This window comes from Rhinolophus sinicus, linkage group LG02 (genome assembly GCF_036562045.2).
Source record: "Rhinolophus sinicus isolate RSC01 linkage group LG02, ASM3656204v1, whole genome shotgun sequence".
Lineage (NCBI taxonomy): Eukaryota > Metazoa > Chordata > Mammalia > Chiroptera > Rhinolophidae > Rhinolophus > Rhinolophus sinicus.
This window is the reverse complement of record NC_133752.1, coordinates 183,458,212-183,485,186: the sequence shown is the minus strand read 5'-3', so window position 1 is coordinate 183,485,186 and position 26,975 is coordinate 183,458,212. Positions and strand designations below refer to the sequence as shown.

General features: G+C 40.3%; 1 protein-coding gene across 3 annotated transcripts in view; it reads left to right on the top strand.

Annotated features, from left to right (window-relative positions):
- The window catches only part of GNPTAB (N-acetylglucosamine-1-phosphate transferase subunits alpha and beta), an 88,131-nt gene that overhangs the window by 49,195 nt on the left and 11,961 nt on the right, over positions 1–26,975 (top strand). For 2 of the 3 annotated variants that reach the window (XM_074326216.1, XM_019732104.2), the window contains exons 3-15: positions 3,137–3,256; positions 4,319–4,360; positions 6,537–6,742; positions 11,894–11,958; positions 12,226–12,360; positions 18,061–18,222; positions 18,620–18,799; positions 18,985–19,155; positions 20,701–20,824; positions 21,990–22,193; positions 22,844–23,934; positions 26,023–26,222; positions 26,445–26,664. In XM_074326216.1, coding sequence (XP_074182317.1) covers positions 3,150–3,256; positions 4,319–4,360; positions 6,537–6,742; positions 11,894–11,958; positions 12,226–12,360; positions 18,061–18,222; positions 18,620–18,799; positions 18,985–19,155; positions 20,701–20,824; positions 21,990–22,193; positions 22,844–23,934; positions 26,023–26,222; positions 26,445–26,664 — 2,907 coding nt within the window. In that variant the 5' untranslated portion in view covers positions 3,137–3,149. Of the gene's footprint in view, positions 1–3,092; positions 3,257–4,318; positions 4,361–6,536; positions 6,743–11,893; positions 11,959–12,225; positions 12,361–18,060; positions 18,223–18,619; positions 18,800–18,984; positions 19,156–20,700; positions 20,825–21,989; positions 22,194–22,843; positions 23,935–26,022; positions 26,223–26,444; positions 26,665–26,975 lie in introns of all 3 variants that reach the window. The other variant, XM_074326217.1, reaches the window with a different exon arrangement.

The window sequence follows — 26,975 nt, the reverse complement described above, 5'->3', positions numbered from 1 at the left end:
GGTTAAAATGAAAGATAATCTCACTGTGACAATGTCTAATCGTAGAAAAACAACTGACTCACTGACGTGGAGCAGATCACAAGTTCTCCTTAGGGTGGTTAGTCTAACACCAGAGAATTAAATCAATCATGTCATACAGCCTTATTAGAAGAAACAGTGCACAGATGCATTATATATTTACATTGTGTTCCTCAGTTGAACATGTATAGATATGTCTTGATTCTATTTAAAAAAATTTAATAGCAGATAATTACTTTTATAGGAAAGTTTTAGAATGTATAATTCTTTTTCTTCTTTTTTAAAGCCTTTTCTTCTAAAAATATGTCACTTAAGCAGTTTTTTAAAGTTAAGTTTCAGTCTGAGCATAGACTACCTGAGAAGTTGGGAGTGAAATGACTTTGGGTAATTTATATGAGGGTAATGTGAGGCATTTTATTTTTTTTAATGGAAAAGACCGATGTATATGTTGAGAGAATAAACTAGTGGTTATTTAGCCAACAAATATATATTAAACCGCACTCATACACCAAGCACTGTTTCTAGACATGTGGTGATGAAGAAGAGAAACTCACCTCATATAGAACTGGCATTTTAGGGGGGAAGCTTTTTTTTTAAACTTTACAATGTGAACTATAACCTACATATAAGTGAGCAGTTCTCAAAGTGAATTTCTGGACCAGAAGCATGGGTATTACCTGGGAAGTTGTTAGAAATGCAAATTCCGGGGTCCAGCCCAGACCTAATGAATGAGAAACTCTGGAGATGGAGCCTAGCACTCTGTTTTACAAGTCCTACAGCTGATTCTGATAACCTGTTAACATTTGAAAACCATTGGTGTAGATAAATGCAGAAAAAACCTAGATGAGGAAGCTTTTGTACACCCTTACAGTAGGGAGAGAGAGCCTGAAGGGAAAGGAAAGAGGAAATAATGAAGCAGGGCACAGAATACACGATAGCATTTCTGTCCTACACATAACTCCATCTAGTGGAAGATAGACATGCATAAAAGAATAGTCCAACACAGTGTGCTAAGGATTCCTTAGTGTACAAAGCACATTCTCTTTGTGCTTTGAGGGAAGATGAGGGAAGAGGGCAGTTGAGGAAGGAGGAAGTGGTTGAAAGAAGCATGAAAGAAAGGATATTGTAGGCAGAGGAGGAAGCATGTTCAAAGGCACAGAGGCCTGCAAGTTCTTACCCTGTTTGGGTAAGGGTTATACGGCTGGAGTGTCTAGAGCATGAGGTGTAGATTAAGGAGTTTTAGGTTTTATTCTGTAGGCGCTGGTGAACCTTCACGGGAGGGCTGGTAGGTGCTCAGCGATCACAGATGCCTGATGATGAGGTGATTCCTGGTTTTCCCCATGTAACTGGGTCCCCTGGTGTTCTGAGACCCCCCTCCTCTTATGCTCTTCCCTTTGATTCTGTTGTCTCTGCCACACTGCCCACAGTTCTTTGCCCATGTCAGATAGGTATTTGCCTCAGGGCATTTGCATGAGGTATTCCCTTTGTCTGCACCGTTTTCCCCCCAGTTACCCACATGGCTTGCGTCCTCACTTCCTTCATATCTGTGCTGAAATGCCACTTTCCCGTGAGGCCATCTCTGATTTCCCTATTTAACACCGACCTCCCCTATAGGCACACGTTGTGTCCCCATTTCCTGCTTTATTTTCTCCATAATAACATTGAACATCATCTGACTTTATTTGGCTTATTTCCTGTCTTCACCTTTCTAGAATGTAACCTCCATGAAGGCACAGATTTGGATTTTTTTCTATTTACTGCTGAGTCCTCAGCTTCTAGAACACACTTGAGTGCTCAATAAATACTTAGTGAATGGGTAAACACTCCTGCCATCATCTTACCTGCTTCTTCGAAGCTAGAGGTGGTTGTGACTTCTACTATTTATATTTTTCCTTCCATAATTTGAAAGATTTATCCACCAAACCACATTTATATTCCCATGAGATAATTAATCCTGCCCTGAGCGAGATGATTGCAGCCAGAAGCAAAGATGAGATGGTTTGGTTAGGCTTTGGAGCTCTTCTTACTGCCATGGGCCTGACCCTGTGCCTGGCCTGTGAGGAAGACAAAAGGAGGGTAAGCTTTGGTCCTTGACCTAAAAAGAAACCCAGACTGTACCATTTCTTGGAAAAGACCAAACTTGAAACAGAACCATCCCAAGTCTGTGTCCTGTGTCGCATACTTTGTAACATAGGTCTGGAGCAGGCACTGCATGATGGGTAGGATCTTGGTAAGTCGGTGAAAAATAGGGGAAGAGAGCTTTCAGCAGGGGTAAGAACTGAACAAAAACACCAAGATGAGCCTTAGACAGGATACTCAAGAATTAAATGCTTGCCTGACTCCTTATTTTGAGGCTAGGATAACAAGGAAACAACTGAGCAGGTTTGGGAAGTTCTTCTGGGCTAGTGTCTCAGAAACCAGACTCATTCAGCAAATACTTACTGAGCTCCTATGTGCTGAGCACTCTTTAATCAGTTGGGTACTTAAGGGAACAAGATGGAAGTTTCCTGCCTTCTTGGAGTGTACATTCTAGGGGAGGGGCACATATAATTACCAGTGTAGGTTCACAAGTTAGTTCTTTAATATGTTAGATGATAAGTGCTATGAAGAGAAGAAAGCAGAGCAAGACCAGGAGGATTGGGAGGGGCTAGGTTTGGGGGCAGCGGGGAGTAGGAGGGCTGCATTAAATAGGGCTGGTCTTCATGGTGGAACTGTATATAACTCTTTGGTAATTTTAAGCTTCCATTTTTTTTTTCTCTGGTTGCATTTGTATCCCAATTGACTCATTTTTGCTAAACTGAGAATGTAGTAGTTTAAGTGAGCTTCTCAGACCTTCCCCACAATCGTAAATGTGGAGTGCTGTCAGCCTCCTAACAGGGTGGTTGTGGGGCTCAAAGATGCAAACTACACGAAGTACGTAAACTGTGTAAAGAAGGTTTTCAACAAATATTAGTCCCCTAGCTCCAGTGTGAAAACATGCAATTTTGTGATATATGCCACGGTGGGATTACCTTTTCATTGACTTTTTTCACAGCCTCGAAGTTTAAACCCTGTTATACTCTTATTCCCCAAAGCATTGGAAACATGCATATAAGCTGGGGGACTTGGTTTGCCCTAGGCTCTGTCTGCCCATGCCGATCGATGTGGTGTACACCTGGGTGAACGGCACAGACCTGGAACTACTGAAGGAACTCCAGCAAGTCAGAGAACACATGGAAGAGGAGCAGAAAGCAATGAGGTGAAACTGATTTTTTTAAACAAACAAAACCCCAAAAGTTCTATAAGTAGCAGTGCAGTTCAGAAGGGTGAGGTGATGTCCCCAGTGCTATCCCAACAAGAACCTGCATCTCAAGAGCTTGGCAGCCATGCGCCTGACCCTTGTTTCTTGGTGCCTAGAGAGGACTCAGCTGGCCCCTTTGGCAAGATCCTGGCCTCACTTTGTTAGCTGCCCATTTTAGACGGCGGCACACTAGTGATGCCTGGGTCTCTGAGAGGCCTGAAGATGGAGGAGCCTCCCAAGGGAGCCCTGGGATTCCTGCTCACTCAGTCTGAGGCCCAGGTGTGATATCTTCAAGCAATAAGGTTTTATTCTGCAACATAGCTATACAGTAGGATGTATATTATTCCCTTGAAAAATAAAACAGGCCTACAGAGTTAATTTTTTTCCCATTTGATAAAGGCAGTAAAAAGTATATTCTCTTTACCCCTTGGAATATCAAATAGTATGCAAACTAGAAACTGGTGATTTCATATATATGGAATTTTGATCATTTTACTTTATCTGGGAAAGGTACCATGGGCTTCTGGAGAGCCTTCAGAGCTAGGGCCCTGGCCAATGTAATGTCCCCTCTGATTCCCCAGGAGTATTTGCTGAGAATTTCCCCATTTACTTCTTTGTAAATGTTACGGGTGCGCCCCAGTTGCAGGTCACTGGCTATGTTATACTGCAACAAATAGTCTGTTTTATTCAGTGTTAGAGAATTTCAGACCTTCCCAATATATGAAAATGGCTTTGACAGTCTGGTACCATGTTTTACTAGTAAAATGTAAAAGATTATGTTTTAATTGAACTGTTGTGGTTACTGTGGAAGGTACATGATGATAATATTTATTGATCATATTTTGTTGAAACATAATTTATTATGTACCTTAAATGTTCTAAGCATTATTGCACTCCCTAATTTACTGGTTAGTTCCAGTGGAGTAAGCAAGAAAATCAATGTTGTAAGTTATCTCTTGTTCACATTCAGGGCTAGCACTAGTCCATGCATCTGTAATGAAATACATTTGCTTTCTTTAGAGAAATCCTTGGGAAGAACACAACGGAGCCTACTAAGAAGAGGTAAGCAGTTTGATTTTCCTCTCAGGAATAAAAACTTGAAGGATTGAAGTAAAACTCCCAGGTTCTCACTGTTTTTTTTTCGGAACACAGTATTTTGTCTTTACTCTATTCCTCCTGTTAAATCCCTCTTTGGCTAGTTTTTGACCCCCAAATTAAGTGCATCCATGAGATAGGAAGTTTTGCGGTGCCCAAGTTATTGTTGATTGAGAACTCTGGGTATTTGTGTTGTGGCTGACCTAAGCTTTATCGTTTCTTGGAAGGGTTAAGAAGGTTTGTTTTTCTTCTTTATCATTCCAATCAATCTGTCTTAGTGTACTGTTCTTCTTGGTCTGCTTAAACTCTAACTTATACCCAGTGTCTTCATTTATAGAATTTATATCCATTATTTAATTATGTGTTCCATATATATTTCCTTATCTTTAAAAGCTGTCATAGTTGTATGTCTCATATTTGAGGACTGGGAAGGGAATTTAGCCTAATGACAAGAATCAGATATATTTATCTTGATTTGAATCATAACTGACTCTGATAGCTCCTTAAAACAAGACTGCCTCACTTAAAGCAGAAATCTCTGTTAACTGCCACTTCCCCACTTAATCATTAGACTTAAAAGAGTTATTCATAGAAATGTTCCTGAGGAATTTTGAGATCCAGAAGTACCTTCTGAATTATCTCTTTATGTTAATTATAGATATTTATATATACTACTGTTAATACTGTTATTTTAAAATGCCTTATAAATTATTTAAAGTAATGATGCAACGTTACAGAAAGGTTGAGAGGAAAGTAAAAAGAACAAACCAACACAATTCTATGGCCCTCCCTCATTCAACAGCTATGATTGTTTTATTATTCCTTTTTCATGCATGTTTTATAGTTATAAATTATAATCTAAATGCAATTTTTTATCCTATTTTAAAAGTTTTATATAATCGTACATATTTCTATGTTGATAAATTATCTCCATGCTTCTTTTCAATTTTGATAGTTGTATATAATATTCTATAAAGTAACTATACTATAATTTACGAAATGTAGGGCACTTTTATATTTTCACTTTTGTCAGTACTTTGTGATATTTTATTTGGGCCTGTGGCATTTTTGTGTGTGTGTGTGTGTGTGTGTGTGTGTGTGTGTGTTCATTTTTCCTGTTTGTTTCTCTTCTCCTACTTGAACTAGATTCCTGAAAGTAAAGTACTGAGGAAGAAGCATCTGCCTGTTTTAGATAGATAGATAGATAGATAGATAGATAGATAGATAGATAGATAGATAGATAGATAGATAAAGATATAGATATATAGATAGCTATCTATATATAGATAGATAGATATTTATAACCAATGTATGTATAACCAAGTTGCTTTTCCAAAGAGGAAATGGTGAATGCCCATTTAGAGTGACTCCCGCAGTTTTTGAGAGGAATAGGTTTGCTGTACTTGGACTAACATTGAGACATGATTTCTTGAGGGTGCTAAGTTAGTAAACAAAATGTGATACTTCATTGCTTTCATTTGCATTTATTTGATTATTAGTGAGGTTGGACAATTTTATGTATTATTTAAATAGTCATAGTTCCCACTTTGAATTCTTTAGCCGTGTCCTTTGCCCAGTCTTTTATTTAGGTAATATGTTTATTCTAGGTATTTCTTAGGTTTACATAGAAATATCTCATGTAAAATCACCTTAGAAACTTGTCACATTTACTTTTGTTTGCATCAGTGTCATGTCGTATCCAATGTATTTAATTGTATTCTAGTTGGACCTGGTAAATTGTATCTAGTATGGTGACACTCTTGTCAACCGGATTTATCTACTTCCTAATCTGCCTAATAATGGGCTTCACAGGAATTATGACTAATCTTTCAAATGATAGTAATGAAATGCTTAATTTTTGCATAACTTTGAATTAGTACATTTTGGTTGCAATCATGTTTTATTAATAGAAATTTGAAATATCTATCTTTAGACTTGTACTTTTTTAATAATTTTATATACCATACTTGCTAACTTACTAAATTTTTATGTTCTTGAAATAAAATTCTTTGTTTATTAAAACATTATGATTTTTTATAGGATGTAGAAAAACACCTGGAAAATTTAGTAGCACCAACAAGCTTTTTAGTGTTGATGAATTTTTCAAGAATGTAGTTGTGAGCATGTTGGTGTTTCCTTCCAGTGAGAAGCAGTTGGAGTGTTTGCTGACACACTGCATTAAGGTGCCAATGCTCATCCTGGACCCAGCCCTGCCGGCCAACGTCACACTGAAGGACCTGCCATCTCTTTATCCTTCTTTTCATTCTGCCAGCGACATATTCAATGTTGCAAAACCCAAAAACCCTTCTACTAATGTTTCAGTTGTTGTTTTCGACAATACTAAGAATGGTAAGATTTTTTTGTGGGTATTTTAAAATCCTGTTATCATTGGATGTTTGAATTTAAAAATTCTGAGTGGAACAGAGATGATTCAGATAAAAAGAGAAGCAAAAGAGCTGCCATTGCATCTCAGCCCTAACCTCAGAAATGCACATGTAATACATGCGCTTTCTGTACTTCAGGTCAGGACCTTACTCCTGGTACTCAACATTTACCTTACTTTCTTGGCTCTCAGTTATTCTGGAGGGTTTTGTTTTTTGTTTTTTGTTTTGTTTTGTTTTTAAAAACATATAACTCCTCAGCAAGGTTGCTTTCTGCTGTTTGGACAGAACATACGTGGAGCAATCATACTTGAACATACCTGGAACATTCATACTTCACAGTCTGAAACATCTGGTTATACAGTTGAGTTGGCCAGATGATAGAATTAAAATCGTAATTGCTTCCATAAAACTGTACCCGCATCCATAGGGATCCCTCCTCCCACTTGGCTGCTGAGGTGCTGAGCCCCATGCCTGGGTCTCCTTGAGCCTCTTGTCTCTCATTCTTCCTCTGCACTGAACCTCTCTCCTTGGAGGCTCTGTGTGTTTTCACTTGTGTGAAGTGCAAACTGATTGTCCCTTTACGGCATAGAGTCTTATTCTCAAGCTCCCATTATTTCAATGTCATACCTCCCTGCTTAAATCTGGAACTATATGACCCATTCTTCCTTTTTACTTCCACAACTATTAATAGTAATTCACTTCATCCTGTTACTTGCTTTTGTTGTTTTGCAAATGATTCATAGATTGTTACCCTACTCATCTCATTTCCTCTACACCAGGCTGAATTTCTTCACACAGACTCCAGTCATAGATGCCTAGCTGCTCTGTAAAGTTCTTCTGCAATCTGTCTAGCACACAACTGTAAATAAATTGGAAAACCCTGTTTTATCAGTTCACTCCCTTTTTGAAGAGAACAGTACAGTAGTATATATTTGTTTTTCACAGACACAAACTTCTCTGTCTTTCTCGTGGTTAGGATTCAGCTTTTTTTTTTTTAATTAAAGTTTATTGGGGTGACAATTGTTAGTAAAGTTACATAGATTTCAAGTGTACAATTCTGTATTACATCATCTATAAATCACATCACAGAGTCAGTTCTCCTTCCCTCACCATATAGTTGATCCCCTTTACCCTCATCTCCACCCCCTCCCCCCTTATCCTCTGATAACCACTAAAATATCGTTTGTGTCTATGAGTTTTTGTTTCTCATTTGTTTGTCTTGTTCTTTTGTTGTTTTTTGGTTTATATACCACATATCCGTGAAATCATATGGTTCAGGATTCAGCTTTAATTACTTTGATTCTGCCCATCAATCCTCACCTCACTGGCCTCCTTGTATCTCCTCCAAGCTGTCAGTGTCGTCACCACGTGTGGTGCTGCCTCTCTCTTTCCTCTAACTCTTCCTCTCCTCGCCCATCTCCTGTTCGTTCCAGACCCGTCAAGTTCCGTCTCCTCCAAGAAGATCCTGGACTAGTACATTCACTAGTACATTCAAAAATGATATTGTTTTACTTTAACTTTTCCTGGAAGAACTTATAACCTAACTCCCAACTTAGTTTTTGATTTGGTGTTCTCTTCTAATTTCTTTATTGAGCAGAGACCTCAGTCCTCACCTGCTGGTGTCCTGAATAGTATCTAATGTAGTACTCACCTCCTGGTACTTAAGTTATTTGTAATTTGAAAGGAAATTGTAACCTTTCCAAGTACAGATATCTCCCCTTTCCCACTATAGGTCTGTTCCTGGACTATTTAGTATAAATAACTTAGTGTTTTTTTATTTATGTTTTAAATCTATAGGGAAAGTAAAGGGATAATCTTGGACAAATTATAACAAGTTATCCAGATTATTGTTTGGCTAAATTTAGCTCTGTTTGTTAAACTAAGGTTTCCTTAAATGAAGGTATTCTGATAATATTTTATCTAAACAGAAAAGGGAATGACATTATGTTAATAATTATAACTTAGTTATAACATCTATGGAGAGGAACTTGAGTTTTCTTCTAATTTTATAATGTAGCAAAGACTTAAAAAATTGTAAATTTTGATATAAGTAAAATCTGTATTAAACTATAGACACCTAAACACTGTTTTTGAATTCCCACTTGGGTTTCTAGTTGACTGTTCTACTTATTATATTCATTCGTTCAGTAAAGATTCGTTGAGCCGGTGCTCTGAGTTGGTTGTTGTTCTATGTCACAGGGAAACAGTAGAGAAGAAAAAAGGCACACTCCTGCCTTCCTGGAACTTACATTTCTAGTGGGCCGCATACTTATTCTTTATTGCACTCAATTACCTAGATCAGGGATTGCCAACTTCTTTCTTAAAGGACCAAATAGTAAATATTTTAGGTTAGTGGGCCAGAGCCAAAATGGCAGATGTTATGTAGGTATTTATATAAGAATTTAACATTTAACCTTTTTAACATGTAAAAACTGTTCTTAGCTTGGGGCCATACAAAACAAGCCATGGCTAGAATTTGGCCATGGGCTCCTAACCCCTGATTTAGATGAAAAAATTTGTAGCCATACTTGACATTGCATTTATCTCATTTAACCTCTTTCTATTTAATCATCGAGGTCTGTTGACCTTTTTTTTTTCCTCCTGAAATGTGTCATTTCTTCCCGTCTCTGATTCTCCTACCACTGCACGGTGTCCTCGCCTCAACTGATTGGGCGGTACTTAAACAGTCACTCCGTCCAGCCCGCGAGGGGTGGACCTGGGTCTCCTCAGCAAAGTGGTTTTTCCAGTCAGGCTTATCCCCTTTGATGTATAGGAAATGAATTTCCTCCTGTGACAATTTATTTTATCTCTGGACTACATTGACTTTTACAAGGACTTACAAAGTGCTTCCTTACAGCTTTCTTACACTGGTTAAGTTTGTATCCTTTGGAATCCTATAGAACTAATGTAATCCTTTTGCCGTGTGAGGTTTCTTTTCATTTTTGTTCCTTTAGCTGTGTCTTAGGGGCTTCTGTACCGGCATCCTAGTTTGCACTTCCCAGAATGAGCTTTTGTTTCTGTTTTAAAGTGTGTCAACTGGTGTCAGACATTCTTTTCAGTGTGGTTCAATCTGCAAATTGTTCATTCAACAAGTGTTTATTGAGTGCGTATTATGTGCCAGGTGCTGTTCTCAATGCTGAAGATGCATCAGTGAACAGATGAGCAAAAATCTGATCAAGTTTACATCTTGGTAGAGGGAGACAGATAATAAATACAACATACAAGTAAATTATATAGTTTGTAGAAGTTAAGTGCTGTCGAGAAAAATTGAGCAGGGGAAATTGGGTGATAGGGGCAGGCTCACCAAGAAGGTGAATTTTGAGTGAAAACTTGGAGAAGATGAGAGAGCCAGCAACATGAATACGTGGGGAACGAGTATTGAGGTCAGTGGAATAGCCAGTGCAAAGGCTCTGCGGCAGGAGTGTGTCTGGCATGTTTGAAGAAGAGCAAGAAGTAATGGGGTCCAAATGGTGTAGGCCCAGGTAGCCATGACAAGGACAGAGCCCAATGAATCATTGGAGGATTTTGAGTAGAGGGTAATGTGATCTGACTTATGTTCCAAAAGGATTAGTCTAGCTGCTGTGGTGGGAATAGAGACCAGGTTTGGGGTGGGCCAAAGTTGTGATAATTCAGGTAAGAGGGAAGGTGGCTTGGATTAGAGTGGTGGGAGAAGTGGTTGGATTCTGGACATTCTGAAGGTCTGCCCACCAGGGTTTCCTGATGGGTTGGTGTTGGGGAGTATCACCTTTCTTATTCTAAGTACTCTGCTTCTGTTTAAACGCACAACATAGTGATTGATACGGCCATAGCACATTGCCACATACTGAACTCAGTGTTGACTAAAACTTTTTAAATCTTTAAAAAATAAAAATAAAAAACACCAGATGTGCTAATGTTGAAACGTCTCTTAATTTATGCTTGTGTGGTTAGTTTGGGGTGCCAAGTTAGAGATCTTAACCTTTGTTTGTAGATTTGATTTTGCTAGATTTGACACATTGCTCCAAATAGTAAGAACTTTGGGAAACCCTTACTTAGTCTGTTTGTTACTCAGGATAATAGCTTCTCTGTCAGCTTCATGTAAATTCCACATGTTTGACAAGCATGCCTCTGTCTCTTCCAAAACCTCATAGACAGAACCTATGGCAGAACTCTAAAACTTCTCTCTAGGTGGATTCTAGCTTTATAGTTTCACACTCTGCAGTCAGAATGGAGATCTCCACTCAATGTGAGATCGAGCCTGTATGTCTCCATTATATCCATAAAGATGACATGAGATGTTTATAACGACCTTGCTGAGATTATGTACTAATACATATACCACATCTGTTAGAATTCTCTGATCTGTCACTGTAGAACCCACCATGTCAATGGAGGGGAGAGAGCCACAAAGATAAATTTATTCATAATGAACCCGTGTCCTTAGTACTCAGTGCTTCCGTTAAAGATAAACTGTATTGCGAAGGGTTGTTCTTCTCCAATGCTCACCAACTATACTTTTATGGTACATTTGAGACTCAACCCAGGATTGAAATCCATCTTGCCAGGCTATAGTTTGCACAACCTACTTTCTGTGCCGATTTTGAAGATCAGAATTACAGCCCTCTGACCTCTCTCCTGATCGCCAAATGTCAGCAGCAACTTTGCTGATCTCATTTGTCCCCAATCACTTTAGAACTCACTCCCAGTTGGGCTGTGTCATTGCCCCCCCCCCCCCAGCCCCCTCCAAATCTGCTCTAATCAGCCTTATCTGAATTCATGGTGACTGGTGACTTTCTTAAGAAACCCTGGGATCCACAGTGGCTCCCTGCTATTAATCTAAATGCCACTGGCCTAGCTTTCGAGAGCCCCCTTCTGTTGTCTCCTACATTTGGGATTTCTGTCAATTTGTCGTTTCCACATATCTGCTGCTGCATGAATCTCTCCTTCGGTATTGCAAAATTTAACATTAATTATACACTGATTTACATTGTTCCCGTTTGTTGGCTAGGTTAATTTTGTCTTCCCCCAACTACCACTTTTTGAGACCATGTATTATTTTAACAGCTCTCAAAATGCTTTGTACAGTGTCCTGCCAGACATCAGTGAAGTATTCATTTGATTGTATTCTTTATTGTAGTTGAAGGTGCTCATGCTGGAATGTTGAAGAGAAACAGCAAACAGACAGTTTGGAGGGGCTATTTGGTATGTGATTTTAAATTAATTGTATTTTTGCAGTAGACTAGAATAAAAGTTTGAGTAATGTAGCTCTTTTACGTTGAGAGGCTTTTTAATGTTTGCTTTTTCTCTAAGGTTGGCTTGCTAGTGTTAGTAAATGTTGATGTAGGTAATCTTAACATTCTTACTTTGAAGCTCATGTGGTACAGTAGATCTTTGCTAGTTTTCTCAGCTGTAAGTTTCCCCAACCTATTGACACAAGAGTGAGCTGTGTTTTTCCCCCTTTTGTTTTAGACAACAGATAAAGAAGTCCCCGGGCTAGTGCTAATGCAAGATTTGGCTTTCCTGAGTGGATTTCCACTGACATTCAAGGAAACAAATCAACTAAAAGCAAAATTGCCAGAGAATCTTTCTTCTAAAATAAAACTGGTAAGAGCATAGAAAATAGAGCAAACTAATATAGCACATCTCACTTAATGCATGACTTCTCTCGTGGTTCATTTCGTTCATAGAATAGCTGACAATCATAAGAAGCATAGAGGGTCTCTATTCTGCCACAATATGTTGTCATGGAGATGGCTTGTTATTTATAGGAGATCCTCATTCCTTACTCTTAATTTGGGCAAAATTCTAAGAGTCTTATTTGGTTTGCTGGTGTCCCAAATAGAAGCAGGATCATTTGTTTAACAAGTGAGCTTCTACGGTGTGTCAGGGGCTGTTACACCTGCTGCGGATATAGCAGTGGACGAAAAAGACAAAAGCCCTGATGGAACTTAGAGTATAAGGAAATGGAAGCAAAAGGAAGGAGGAGATGGGGGAAATCATACATGTGGTAAGTACACACAGGCTCCAACCTGCATATTTACTGGGAGCTTTTGCTCAAAGGGAGTGTGCTTCAGACATTTGGAACGTTTGCTAAGGTGAAATCTTCCTTCATTAATAGCTAACAGAGCCATTAACGTAGTAGGATTTAGACTTACTAACTCTTCACGCTTGACCAGTGATGCCATTTGTCAGAGTTGACTTTGGAGGCTGCCCTGTGACATGCCTTTTTCTTAACATTTATTGTTTTCAGAGCTATTTGCCTGGTTGATTTAGGGCACAGTTCATGTAGGTATACTTTCCTTTTGACCTTATGTCAAGATTCCTGCTATTCTGTCAGAAACATTCCAGGCTATAATCCGTGGGCGTGTTTTCTCTCAGAAGAAAGGGCATAAAGTTCTTGGTTCGAAATTTGTTAAGCTCTGGTTTTCTTGATTCTACAAAGCAATGCTCTTTAAATTCTGTCACTGTGTTTAGCTTACCGATTCTTACTTCCTGCTGATGTTGCTGTCACTGATGTGATTTGATACACCTGTATATGGCAGTACAAGGTTAGGAAAAAGGCCAGCTCATGCAACTGAAAAACAAATTAGCTCCTTCTAGGGATTCAATAACTCAAACCTACTAGGTTTTACTATGTCCTGGTGATTTTCTAAAACTTAAATCAGTTCCAGAATGGCTTGTTCAATCTATTGAAGTGTTTATTTTAGGAATAAAATTCACAGACATGATGCCATGTTTTAAAAGAGCAGGTGCATAAGGTAGTTTCAGGGAAGTCACTAAAAGAAAGGGCATTAATACAATATTACTGTAATTTACTGTGACCTTGAATGTGTCTTGAACAGAGGGTTGAGCGGGCAGAGAGTCCAGACAGGACAATATGCTGTTCACCCTACCTGCACTGTCCCTGCTGAAACAAACGACCTGGTCAGCCTTCAAGGATCCCATGCAGCCCTCCTCTTTGACCCCGTGTCTCGGATCCACACAGACATTTCCTATCTGCATGTAAAGTGGAAGGCTATACTATGCTTCTCTATATCTAATCTTATACTATCTTGTTTTGTTACTTGAATACTGAGTATGCAAACATACTGTCTCCAAATGAGATTATAAATAGCTTGAGGACAAACCCATGTCCTCCGACTTCTTTTGCACACCCACTCAGCAACCACTATCATTGAATTAAACTAAATGTGAGAATGCACTTGAGAGCTTTGGGAAGGTTTGCTATCTGCTCTGACATATGTTAAAGAAGTGAACAGAAACCAAAAATCAAATCACAAATGAAAAACCCATCATGAATGAAAACACGATGATTTAGAGTGAGCTGAAAATATGGACAATCTGATTTCTCAAAAGGCGAATTCTGTGTCCATCACATACAAAAATTCTATAGATAAGTTAGTGGTAATTAATCAGATCATAAAGACTCACCTCAAGGTATCTCAAACTAGAAAACCTTTAATCGAAAAGACTAAGTTATAAGACTATAATAGTCCACAAAAAAATTTTTATGAATTCAAATCTATGGTCTTGCAAATGGAACCTTTTTCAAATCCCACTTTTCCTCTGTTCCCTCCTGAGGGGTGAGGATGGGGATTCTGGTTTTGCTCTAAACAGAACAATGAAGGCAAAGTAATATTTGAGTACATGGTACCATAAGCCTAAAGTGACTCCTATGGATAATCGTACTGTTGAAGCGTTTTCCTTTATAGTCCAAGACGTTGTTTGTGGCAGGTTTGTATAGTCATAGCCTTTCTTCTTGCTCATTCTTTCAACAAGCACTTCTTGAGTGGTCCCCTAAGTGCCGGCCCCAAAATAATCACTAGGGGTACAAAGGTGAATAGGTAATTCCTGTCCTGAGACACTCACGGCCCAGGGAGGGGTCTCTGGGATAGAACTGCTCTAAGTGGCAGGAGGGAGGCCACCGGCCTTGGCAGAGGCCTTGTGGGAGCCTGGGAGGGTGAAATGGTTCAGCTGTTGAGGTCCTGAGGTCCAGTGCCTCACAGCCCTTTCCTCTCACATGCCACAAAACACCTGTAATGTGGCACACTCTACACGGAGCTCTGGTTTCCTTCCCCGACAAGCTTGCTTCTCCCAGTGAAGCTCTGAGTGTGGGTAACGGCATTACTTCTATATTCTGTGGAAACATCCACTTCCCCTTTCATTTTTCCTTCCCTCTCCCCCAACAGCTGAGTCACCTGGGTCATGTTGAGGGTCTCTCACAGATGTTTCGGGAACCATTCTCATCCTTGGCACCACTGAGAAGGCACTTGTTGAACCCAAATGTCTTGCTGGACTGCGGCAGCGTGGCTGAACTGGTTTTCCTGCCTCCAGCCTCCTCTTGTCTAATCTCTACCTACTACATCTTCCCCTACTGTGTTCCTTAGAATGGGGTCCTCCTCCTCCTCCTAAAGATGCTTCCTGTCTCCAAAATGAAATCCAGGCGCTTTACCCGGAGATCTTTCTCAGTCTGGCCTCAGCCTCCCGTCCCAGTCTCGGCACCAGTACAATCCCTGCCGGGGCTCTGGCCTCAGCAACAGTTGTCCCAGTTCTCTGCAAACACCATTGACTGCGAGCCTCCGGCCCTTTGCTCAGGTTGTTCTCTCTTCTTGGAATGGTCTTTCCTACTCTCTGCTGGGAGAATGGTTGCTTTGTTCAGGGCCCAGCCAAAATGCCTCCTGTCTGCAAAGCCTTCCTTGCCCCCACATACCTACAGCCGAGGTGGTCTCACAGCGCTTTGTGTAAACACTTATTTGGAAGGGATCACACCCAAAAACTATTTAAGTGCTTTTATTCAGTCAGTCATCCTTAGCACAGTAATGCTACAGTAACAGATGTCTTGAAATGTCAATGGCTTAAAAAGAGCAAAGGGTAAATGGGTCTCTATGGGGTAGGTGTCTAAAAGTTGCTCTCTCTTTGAGAAACTTGTGATTTAAAGAATTTAGATAAACTTATAATTTCAAGTAAGAATCTGTATATGGAGGCAGTTGCCCAAGCTAAGAACTTCAGCTTTCGGCTCTTGTTGCAACCACTCTTCCTTACCGCCTCCTGTCTCTCTTCCTGAAAAGTAATTAAGGTGTCCGGGATTGGGGCGCCACCTAGTGGCCAGCACAGGAGACCTCCTCCCCACCTTTTTCACCACTCAAAACTTGGTTGATGACAGTGGTAGACAATCTTTCTCATATACATAAGTATTTCCTTCTGCTCCTTACTTTTCAACTCTCTTCCAATTATTATATAGTTACCTTAGGAAAACGTCTGTGAAATTTCAAAATAGTTTTCAAGAATAAAAGCAGTTTGGAAGAAGAGATGAAGATAAGGTTAGTTTCTCATTAAATTTTAAATCAGAATATTAAAGCACGACATTTATTTATTCTAGAATAGTGATTTTAGCACTCTCAGGAGCCCTCCCAGGTGCTGTGGGAGCCACTGTGGGAGGTAGAGAAGGAGCAGGGGAGGCGGGGAGTGGGTAGTGAGAGAGACTGTGTAGGTACCACGCAGACAGAAGACTGTTCGCCCTGCATGGCCTTCCTCCCATCTGCCCCCCACACCTAGGCAGGGTGGTGACAGCAGTGCGGGCTGAGTATATGTCAGGCACTGCCAAGGTGAAAGAAGACAGGAAGACAGTACACACACCAGCACGTGCACACATACAGCCACACACAGTTTGTGCTAAGAGGTAATGGCCTGCATAAGAAAAAGGGGGAAGGGTATAAATAAAATTCTAACTCTAACCTCTAGTTTTTTGGCCTATGTAACCTTGAGAGGTGAGCGAAGTATAGTCATGTTGCAAATACAAGAGCTCAGAATGAACGCATAATAATTTGTGTTTGCTTCTGTTTTACAAATGAAAAAAGAAGGCCCTAGGCACGGTTAGAAAAGCCAGGTCAACAGAAGGATTTTGCTGTCCTAGATGAGTGGTTTCCAATCCTCTCCCTGCCCTTTTCAGTTCTGAAAGGTCTTTTTCATAGGAAATTGTGATACAGAGTTAGAACATAAACAGATCTAGGATGGTTTAGATTCTAGTGGAGGTGGGGAAGCCTGTTCCTAACACGTGTTGATGCTTATAATGGGCTTACGACCACTTCAAAAGCTTTGCTCCCAAAGGTGCTCTTCCTATGGAAGTGTTACCGGGAATGACATCGTACCTCTGCTCTTTGTCTTCTTGAAGGAAAGAATTCAGTTAAGAGACAGTTTGTGCACTGTAGAACAGCAAGAAGTTTACTAGTAAAAGCAAGTACACTCTGAGATAGGGAGCAGGCTGACCCAAGAGAGGGAAACAGCCCCTCCTTACATTGTGTGAGAGTTTTTCTTTCTATGGGTAGAATTTTCTCCCCTCTCCCTCACCAGTGCCTCTCATTATCCCAGCTGGCATGTCTCATATTCCCTTCTCGCTCCCAAGGCTGCCTGAACTCATTACAATGGCCCTGAGAAGCAGGGTGTACATTCTGATAAGCAGGATGGTTTGTCTCTCTTTCTAGCTTCTTACAATACATCCCTTTGATTGAGGGGTATGTGTGATCGTGGAATCCTGCTGGGCTAGTAAGGCATTAGTGCCCTAAGTGAGGGAAGCTGCAATGCGTGTTTGATCCAAGTAGGAGCTGCAACAAGGAGCTTTCTAACTGGGGCTGGGTCTCTCCTCCTCCTGCTCATTTCTATCTACCTGTCCTATCAGAAGCACTGTAAGCAGCCCTGCCAGACACTCCTCCTAGGTATGGGGCACAGAAACTGCTAGGCCGCCCTGCTAGCAGACCTGCTCTCCACCAATCCAGTGAAGTTACATTGTAGGGCTTAATCCCAGAAAAAGGAAATGGGTAATATTCTAGAACAAAGGGCACAAACTGGTGACCAAATGTATTTAGTTCAAATATATGACAAGCAAAAACATTTGAGCCAGCATTGAAAATTGGGAGATTTCATATAATTCTCAGGGATTCTGATCTCAGGAAATCTGACAGCACTGGGTGGCATTGGGTAGTGGCCACAGCTTTCAGATGTGGCCTAAGATGTCCCGTCTGCCACACTCCCTACCACTCCTTGTTTTTAATAACTGGTCTGTTCCATTCATTTGGGAAAAGTGGCTTGTTTAGGTTTTCTTGTTTTTTGAGATGTAGGCTTGCTATTTCATATATATGTGAAACTTCATCTTTAAATGTATATAATATATATTTAGATGTATACTATGTATACTGTATATTCTATATTATACGTATATTTAAAGTTCAGTGATCAAACTGGGAATCTAAAGGTGTCTCTTCTTTAGGGTTCAGTGTTTCCACAGGTAACCCTCTTGTTATTTTATAGTTGCAGCTGTACTCAGAGGCCAGTGTAGCCCTTCTAAAATTGAATAACCCCAAAGATTTCCAAGAACTGAATAAGCAGACGAAGAAGAACATGACCATTGATGGAAAAGAACTGACCATAAGTCCTGCGTATTTATTATGGGATCTGAGTGCCATCAGCCAGGTAAGGGATACAGAGATTATTTTAACACCCGAATCGCGGATTTAGATCGTTAAAGATGTATAGTCACTATATTAGAAGAAGGAAGAGGGTTTGAGTTGACTGGAACTTTTCTAATTTTCCCATCACTGCCATTGGTTAATATTAATTGAAGTGACTAGAATCAGATGCAAGAATCTTTTCTAAAAAGTGTGGGAAAGAAATGTCAGATATTTGTGTTGTTGTTGTTTTAACTATGCTGAGTGTTTTGTAGGTGTTGTAATGTTTAAAAGTAAGACTGGGTCTTTAAAAGTCTGCCAGAGCATCCTGAGAGTAGAGAGGGCAGGGGGAGAGACAGGAGGAGGAGGAGGTGGGACTGAAGGGACATTTTACATCTTCATGGGCCAAATGTTTTTCTCAGTCTAAGCAGGATGAAGACGTTTCTGCCAGCCGTTTTGAAGATAATGAAGAACTGAGATACTCCCTGCGATCTATCGAGAGGCACGCACCATGGGTTCGGAATATTTTCATTGTCACCAATGGGCAGATTCCATCGTGGCTGAACCTTGATAATCCTCGAGTGACAATAGTGACACACCAGGTACGTGACTTTTCATATATTACAGGGCTGTGGTTTCTTTTTCTGTCTTTTACTTTTCCCTAGTTTCATTTCCCTCATCCTTCTCACTTCCATTTCTACCTATCTTAGTCCTTCCTCACTTTCCTCCTTCCTTCGAAAAAGAAAATCACGCATTCACCCACTTTCTTTCTTTTTTTCATTAAAAGGATGTTTTTCGGAATTTGAGCCACTTGCCCACCTTTAGTTCACCAGCTATTGAAAGTCACATCCATCGCATCGAGGGCCTGTCTCAGAAGTTTATTTACCTGAACGACGATGTCATGTTTGGGAAGGATGTCTGGCCGGATGATTTTTATAGTCACTCCAAAGGTCAGAAGGTGAGTATCCAAGAGGAAGCGATATCTAGCTTGTAAGTCACTTAGAAGTTATAAACGGGAAATCAGGAATCAGTATATATACTACTGTATTCAGATTTGATCAAATAAGCATTTCGAGTACTAAGCCCAGGAAAGTTAACAATTTGGGAGAAAGAAAGCTACCTCCTAGTAATTTTTCACTTTTCTACATTCTCAGATATCCAGAACCCACTCTTTTTACCCAGCCCTGTAAATTTTCTCCTACAACAGCAGCAGAAAAAGCAAAATCACTATGAAACACAAAACCCTGGTTACAGTGTCAGCAAAATGACCAAGATAGAAAGTTAGCTCAATTTATTGCTTAAAGACATGGATGCAGTTTCACGGAAGGCAGCTGGTCTCACTGTGTCTTTGAGAGGCAGGAAGGGGAAGTGGTTATGAGCACAGACTTGGGAGCCAGCTGTTTAGAACCGTGCTGAGCAATGACCTGACCTTTGTGTGTCCTGCCTGCATAGTGGGGAAAAGAGGAATCCCCCGTAGCGTTGTTAGAAGGATTTATTGTTAGGCTGGAGGCTTATCACCGTAAGCTTGTAAGTGATAGAACTCTGCAACTGTACGTGGTAAATGCACAAAGCTACTTTTTCTGTCGCTGTTCATGCCACCCTGCTGTGCTCATTCTCTGGTCTCCCTGTTCAGCGGCCTCCCCCGTGTCAGATTGTAGGGCTGCAAAGTTGAGGTGTGGCTTCACGGGGGTGACACACAAAATCAGTGACTCTGTTCAGTTATTTCCATTCCGGCAGGTGTGCCCTGGGTGCCAAGGAGTGGGAGCACAGGAGGTTGAAATCAGACAGGAACCGGGAAGAATTCCCAGCTGAGTGGAAATGAACTTTGATGAACAAGTAGGAGTTAGTTAGTTTCCAAACAGATGGAATGGGCAAAAGGCATGGAGACTTCAAAAGGGGAGCATGCTTCGTTTAATGATTTTCATTTCAAAAGTAACCGTGTCCCGTATCACATTTTGAAAGCAGGTGAGTCCACAACTCAGATTGCTGCACTGACTAATTTATCACAGAATTTTATGCTTAGGGTGTTTAGTGTTCATCTGTAGCTTTTCTCAGCCTTGAGACAAGATTATGCATAAATACATTCAGGAGTTAATGACAGCTGTCACAGGAAAGCAGTGACTTGTGTGGTGTACTTTCCACCTGCTTTGGCATGCATTTGTACTCACATCCAAGTCTGACATGTTGCTATTTTATTTCAAAATGTATTATAAGACTCTGGTGTGAGAAACCACCCATGAGTTGAGTCCTGGTCTGCTTTCCTCGAGGAATGGAACAGAGTAAATGTGCTCAGTAAGAACTGCCAAAAGAATACAACTTAGAAAATGACTACCGGAGCAGGCAAACTAAAAGCAAACTATGCCAATGAATGTAGTCAGCCCGTGGAAAATATTAACCTTTGCTAGAGGCTCCATTTTTATTTTTTTTAAAGGAATCCTAATTTGAGAGTTAAAAAGTGTCAGAAACCAGAAACCGGTGTACATTCTCTCTGGTTTTATCGTAGGTTTATTTGACATGGCCTGTGCCAAACTGTGCTGAGGGCTGCCCAGGTTCCTGGATTAAAGACGGCTATTGCGACAAGGCTTGTAATAATTCAGCCTGTGATTGGGACGGTGGTGATTGCTCTGGTAAGGATGTGTTCAAATGTAATTTGCTTCAGTTTATGGAATTTTTTCATTCCTAATCATTAGTGAACATGGACAGTGAATTAGACGTTCTTCAGGTATTAAAACAATCCGTAATCCAGAGACTCTGGAGGTGATGACTAGTGTCTGTGTGATCCAGCTTTTCGTATTATCCATCGATGAGGGCATTTTCCCATGTTGGCCTGGCATTTGAAAATGCCTTATCTTATTATTGAAAATATGGAAATCAGGAATACCCTTAATCACGTAAGCTCGAGAGCAAGGACATCTGTAACTGGTTCTCACAGGAGCTCATGGCTGGTGGCTTTTAGCAGCAGATGGCTATACATAGGTCAGTGTGTGACTAAAGAGATGGCAAAAGAAATAAATGTAAAAAAAAAAAAGAAAGAAAGAAATGTCTCATCTCTTCAGCATTTCTTCTCCCTTTCTTACATGCTTATATTTGGACTTGTTGGTAACAATAAGTTCTTTACTTTTATTTGTTGCCGTCAATTTATAAAGCATTTAAATTTATGAAACATTATCCATTATCCACCTTAATTTCTTAGTCACCTGAGAAAGAGAGAGTACATGCAGAGATGTTGTCATCCCCGTATTTCATATGAGGAAACAGATTTGGAAAAGTGTTGAGTACTGGAGGAAACAAAACTTCAAGTTGTGTTTCAGTCAGATCTATCAGATGCTCTTTTGAGAAATAGAAGCAGCTGCAGGGAGAACACACAGACATGCAGAGTGGATCTGTGCAGCCCAGAGAACTCAGCCACTACTAGAACGTGGACATTAGATAACGAGGTTAGCACCCATAGTCGGTCATGTTTCGGGCAGTTCTGACAGCCACAGTCTTGGAATAACCTCTTCCTGTGTCCCTGTTCCTCCCTCCACGTCTACACGTGTCCCCTGGAGCAGTTTTGAAGTCTGTGCCTCTCGGTTGCACAGATAGTAAGTGCCCAGCCCACAGTCAAGTAATGCCCCCTTTTCAGTTCGTTTTCTTCTTAAGCTACACGAGATATCTTACTAAAGAATGAGGTGAATGCTTTCTGACTGAACCTTGGGCATCCATCTTGAAAACACTATTAAGAAATAAGGAACTATCTCTTTTTTAAGATTACAAGTGCAACAAGGTTCTGTTTTCCTCTTCCCTCTATAGGTAACAATGCAGGGAGTCGCTATGTTGCAGGAGGCGGAGGAACCGGGAGTATTGGAGTTGGACAGCCCTGGCAGTTTGGAGGAGGAATGAACAGTGTCTCTTACTGCAATCAAGGCTGTGCAAATTCCTGGCTCGCTGATAAGTTCTGTGACCAAGCCTGCAATGTCTTGTCCTGTGGGTTTGATGCTGGTGACTGTGGGCAAGGTATATTTATTGCCATAAAAACACAGAAGGATCAGGGGATAAAACTCCTTGATAAGTAGAGAGGGTAAAGTAATTATTCTCAGTGTATCCGTTTCCCAGCTTTGCATCCAAACTAGTTGTAAGTTAAAAGAGAAGGACACAGATCTTTAGAAAACAGTAGATACTAAGGCTACATCTTTTCCTTTATTGCTTGAGTCTGATTTTTCTTTTTACTAAGCTGATTGACCTTCGTAGAAAAATACATGATGATGGTTTAATTTGGAAATAACAAAAGACCAATCATTTATTAGATAAGGATGGTTTGAATACTATATCTTGTTGATAGCTTATTAATGGAGGTGGTTTTGGCAGAAAGTTGTATTTTTTCAAATGGACAAAAAGATGGAAGTTGACCATTGGAATTTGCTGTCAAGAATTGTGTGGTGTCTTGGTAGTGAGGCAGACTCAGCAAACATTCCATGTTGATAATTGTGGTGGCTTCAGATAGTAAAACGAGCCCTCCTCTGCCAGTAGCTCTTAGATTAGAATTTCTGATTACTTTGAAGTCCATTTAAAGGCATTCTTAGTAAAAACTCAGACTCTAAGAATTAAAGGAAAGGGAAGGGAAGTGCCTAATTTTTTTTAAGTCATGTTTGTGCTTTTTCCTCTAGATCATTTTCATGAATTATATAAAGTAACTCTTCTCGCAAACCAGACTCACTATGTTATTCCAAAAGGTGAGCACCTGCCTTATTTCAGCTTTGCAGAAATAGCCAAAAGGGGAATTGAAGGCGCTTACAGTGACAACCCAATAATTCGACATGCTTCTATTGCCAACAAGTGGAAAACCATCCACCTCATAATGCACAGTGGAATGAATGCGACTACAATACATTTTAATCTCACACTTCAAAATACAAACGACGAAGAATTCAAAATCCAGATAGCAGTAGAGGTTGACACAAGAGAGGAACCCAAGCTGAATTCTACGACCCAGAGGTCTTACCAAACTTTGGTTAGCCCCATAACACTTCTTCCAGATGCGGAAATCCTATTTGAGGATGTTCCCGAAGAGAAACGCTTTCCAAAATTCAAGAGACATGATGTTAATACAACAGGGAGATTCCAAGAGGAGGTGAAAATTCCCTTGGTAAATATTTCACTCCTTCCAAAAGAGGCCCAGTTACGTCTCAGTAACCTGGATTTGCAATTGGAACGTGGAGACATCACTGTGAAAGGATACAACCTGTCCAAGTCAATCTTGCTGAAATCGTTTTTGATGAACTTACAGGACGCCGCAGTACAAATAAACCACGGTGAAAGAAATGATAGTTTGGAGGTTCCACTGGCAAAACAGGTTCACAAAAGCATGTTGCCAAACAGCTTAGGAGCATCTGAAAGGTTACAGAGGACAGCTTTTCCAGCGGTGACAATGAAAGTCACTGGCCACTACCAGCGTCAGAATCCACCCTCGGACTTGGAAACCAAAGCAAGCTTTAGATCTGAAACTCAGACCCAAAAAGTAGGCGGCGGAAGTGTGTGGAAAGAAAAGCTCTCATCTCTGATGGTTCCACTGGAAACGCATGTGCCCAAAGAAAACAAAATCACAGGGGAAGAAGAGAAAAACAGAATGGAGGACAATCCTCAAAATCACATAGATCTTAATGAAGTGTTACCCAGAAGAAAACTGCAACATTACACAGACAGTTACCTGGGCTTTTTGCCGTGGGAGAAAAAAAAGTATTTCCAAGACCTTCTTGATGTAAGTGACATCCAGCCTTGTTCCTTCCCATGCTCAGGAAAAAATAACCTTGTTAAGTGATAATAATCTAATAGCAGCTACATTTGGTCCAACACTTTTCTGTGCCAACCACTGAACTATATGTTTTTCTTAGGTGGTTTCATTTATTGTCCCAATAACCCTAATAATAAAAATAGCTTATAGCAGTTTCTCCTAAGTATTGTTATCCCCATTTTACAGTTTAGAAAACGGTCTTGTTGTGAAAATGAGCAAGGGATTCCGCCTGGGGCATAGCCTGAGTAAGCGGTAGAACAGGAATGGTATCTTTGCTTGCCATGCTGTGATTTCAAAAAAACGCTTTTGTGTGCACTGCATGAGTCAGATCTGATATTTTCCCAGCTTTGCTGATGAAAAAAAACCAAGGTGAGAAGTTCCTTAGCTTCCCCGACATCACAACAGCTAGTCAGTGTGAGCCAAGCGTCAGAGTAGGAGAGCTTTCCCTCCCGAACCATGGCCTCCGCAGAGCTGCGGTGTCTGTATGTCTCCCGAGAGCCATCACTGCTAACAGCTGGGGAAGGCAAGATGCTTAGAACACAGTCGCTGCTAATGGTTATTCAAAGAGCAAGTCGGGAACACAGATTTGTGGGCGAATAATTGTAGCAATGTGACAGGTATCTCTGTTGAGGTGTGTGCAAGGAATCCAGAAGGAACATTCCTTATCTTTGCCTGGAGGTATTGGGAAAGACATCCTTGAAGAAGTACCCTGTGAGCCGGCTTTTGAAGGGTGGGTAGGAGTTAACAGACTCAGAAAACTCCTGTGGGATTGTGAACAAATCCCAGTCATGAGTGGCTGTCAGGCTGGGAGAAAGGAGGATGAAGAGGGGAACTATGTCTTATTCCTTTCATTGTCTTCAGGAAGTATCTTGTACCTGGCACAGTAGGCATTTATTAATTGTTGAATGAAGGAATGCAGAGTTTGTGCCTAGGTTTATTTTCACACTGTTTTTCCTTGTTTTAATTGCAAAAGTGCCATAAGCTGGTATTAGAAATTGCAAGCTATGTAACAAGAGATACAGTAAAAAGGGGAAAGGTCTCCCTCCTTCCTTCCTTATCTCCCCACTTGAGATAATCACGATTATAATTTGGTGGGTATTTTTCACTATTTTTCTATAGGTATGTAAACATATAAACCATATGGTTTCTGTTTTGCAACAGTGAAGTTACACTATACATATACTGCTCTGCAGTTGCCTTTTGGTTTGTGACATGTGGGCAAATTGCCCATGTGACTGCCATTGTTCTTTTTAACAGCTGCAGGCTAGTTCCAGTGTTTTGCAATTTCAAATAGTGTTGCAATAAATATTCTCATACACATATCTTACTCTTGAGGATGTTTTTATTTCTGTCGGTAGAATTGCTAGGTTAAAGGGTCTTGTGCATGGAAATTTCAATATGTCCTTCTGAAATGTTGTACCACTTCATGCTTCTACAAATAAGTATCCACGACTGGTTGTTTCGCCACAGGCTAACCAACACCAGTTATCATCAACCTCTTTACATTTTTATAGCTTGAGAAGCAACACTATTGCGTCCTTTGTAAAGTGTGTTCATATTCTTTGCCAATATTTGCCCATTCAGTCATTTTTACCTCTTATAGGGTTCTTTACATTTTATAATACTAAGACAATTATATGGTGAAACCAGTTTGTATTTTAGTTCTTGTGTTCAAAAGTCAAGTACTTGCTGCTTTGAAATCACCGGTAGAAAAGCTTGATATGAAAACACTATCAAATTTATTTGTAAATAAATTTTCTAAATGTTGTATTGAATGGCTATGACATCTCCTGGTTAATGACTATTCTTTGGCGAATCCCCTTCATGCTACAGCTGTTGTTCTCAGGCCAATGTTGGTGATACTTCACTAGAATCCAATTCAGTCCTGCTCTTAGTGTCCGTTAAGTGATGTGTGAGTGCTCATTTCATTTGCCCCTCACGGATCGTTAGTGACTAGTCATTACCACATTCTATAAATGGCACCTCTATCTCTTGTTAACCGAATATACTTGTGCATTAAACATAACGCTGTGGTGTGTGGAATTCTCTTTTCAGGAAGAAGAGTCATTGAAAATGCAATTGGCATACTTTACTGATAGCACACATACTGGGAGGCAACTGAAAGATACATTTGCAGATTCCCTCCGATATGTAAATAAAATTCTGAATAGCAAGTTTGGATTCACATCTCGGAAAGTCCCTGCACACATGCCTCACATGATCGACCGAATAGTTATGCAAGAACTGCAAGATATGTAAGTCTGGCTTGTGTTTGGGTTGCTTGCATGTGCTCACAGCTAAGGCTGCTTGAAACTTACATCTTTGCCGTGCTAAATTTGTGGCTCTAATATTTGAGGAGTCATATGTTGAAGGTATTGTCTAAATAAGTGGGAAGGAAACAAATGCTAACTCCACAGATGTTAGGCACCGTGTATATTTTAAACATCTCGAGCTCATTGTGTGTTACATCTGTACAGGTTTCCTGAAGAATTTGACAAGACATCATTTCACAAAGTGCGCCATTCTGAAGATATGCAGTTTGCCTTCTCTTATTTTTATTACCTCATGAGTGCAGTTCAGCCATTGAATATATCTCAAGTTTTTGATGAAGTTGATACCGACCAATCTGGTGTCTTATCTGACAGAGAAATCCGAACACTGGCTACCAGAATTCACGACCTGCCTTTAAGTTTGCAGGTATTGCATTTTCCCCCCTAAACTTTGTGACGTTTTAAATAAAACTTTTAATTGTGATACTTTCTTTTTCTCCCCCTGTATCTGTCAGTGTAAGTCAAGTAAAAGCAATTCTTAATATTTAATGAGGGTGTTCCCAACTAGTTCATTTTTAGTGCCAGAATTAAAACCAAATTTGGAGTTCGTATTTTATGAGATTACTTTTTTAGGCTTGCAGTGCGGATCGCTATTGTATTGTCTGGAGAAGAGCCAGACCATCCCTGAGTTTAAGACTCTCGTGACGAGTTCATTCAGGGGCTTCGGGAATGGCCGAC